Source organism: Corvus brachyrhynchos, unplaced genomic scaffold, assembly GCF_000691975.1.
Source record: "Corvus brachyrhynchos isolate BGI_N302 unplaced genomic scaffold, ASM69197v1 scaffold348, whole genome shotgun sequence".
NCBI classification, from domain to species: domain Eukaryota; kingdom Metazoa; phylum Chordata; class Aves; order Passeriformes; family Corvidae; genus Corvus; species Corvus brachyrhynchos.
Window position 1 is genome coordinate 47,604 of NW_008239650.1, and position 814 is coordinate 48,417.

The following is an 814-nucleotide window of genomic DNA, read 5'->3' on the forward strand; positions in this document are numbered from 1 at the left end:
CCGTGTCCCCCCATCCCACCCCCCCTCCCGTGTCCCTTTAATGCGCCTTCCCTGCGTCCCCACCTCGCCTCCCACATCTCCAAGTACCTCCTCTATATCCCGTGTTGCTTCCACGCGCCATTCCTGTGTCCACACATGCCCTCCCGCGTGTCCTCCATGTCCCCACATCCCCTCCTCTGAGCCCCCAACGCCCCCTTGTGACCCCCCACCTCGTTGGTGTTCCAGCGCAGCTGCTCCTTGGGCAGGACGGGACATTTGGGCAAACATTCCACCAGCTTCCGGGGCAGGAAAACCTTCAGGTGGCTCCTCTCTGCCGGGGGGAGGGCTCAATGTCCCCACCGGGTGTCCCCCCCGGTCCCCCCTTGTGTGTCCCCCTCCCCTTACCAGAGACCTCGGGGGGGTCCTTGCTGCTCATCTCGGGGCACACACGGGGCCCTCAGGGCTCCCCTTGGGGGGCACAGGAAGGGCTGGAACCTGCAGGGGCCCCCCAAAAATGGGTGATGGGGTGGAGGAACAACGAGATGACATCGCGGGGGACACGGGACCAGGGACCCCGTCACCATCCTCAGCACCCTGCTCTGTTACAACCAGTACCTCTGCCGTACATCCCCCCCATCTCCGCCCCATTGCCCCCCACATCAGTACCCTATATCCTCCTGCATCCCTGCTCTATAACCCCACACACCCCTCCCCACAACCCTGAACTGTACCCCCAGCTCTGCCCCACTGCACTCCCCATCTCTATCCCCCCCACCCCCCACCTCATTGCACCCCGCACCTCTGCCCCATCGCACCCCACATGTCTATCCTACAT

The 814-nt window shown here is 64.3% G+C and overlaps 1 protein-coding gene across 1 annotated transcript in view; it reads right to left on the minus strand.

The window, feature by feature from the left end:
• CAMTA2 (calmodulin binding transcription activator 2) overlaps nucleotides 1-516 on the minus strand; it is an 8,036-nt gene extending 7,520 nt beyond the window's left edge. Inside the window, exons 1-2 of the mRNA XM_017742368.1 lie at nucleotides 385-516; nucleotides 210-310 (exon numbers count right to left, since the gene is read on the minus strand). Of these exons, the coding sequence (XP_017597857.1) occupies nucleotides 210-310; nucleotides 385-415 (132 nt within the window). The 5' untranslated portion in view covers nucleotides 416-516. The remainder of the gene's footprint in view (nucleotides 1-209; nucleotides 311-384) is intronic.
• Between the last annotated feature and the right edge of the window lie 298 nt (nucleotides 517-814).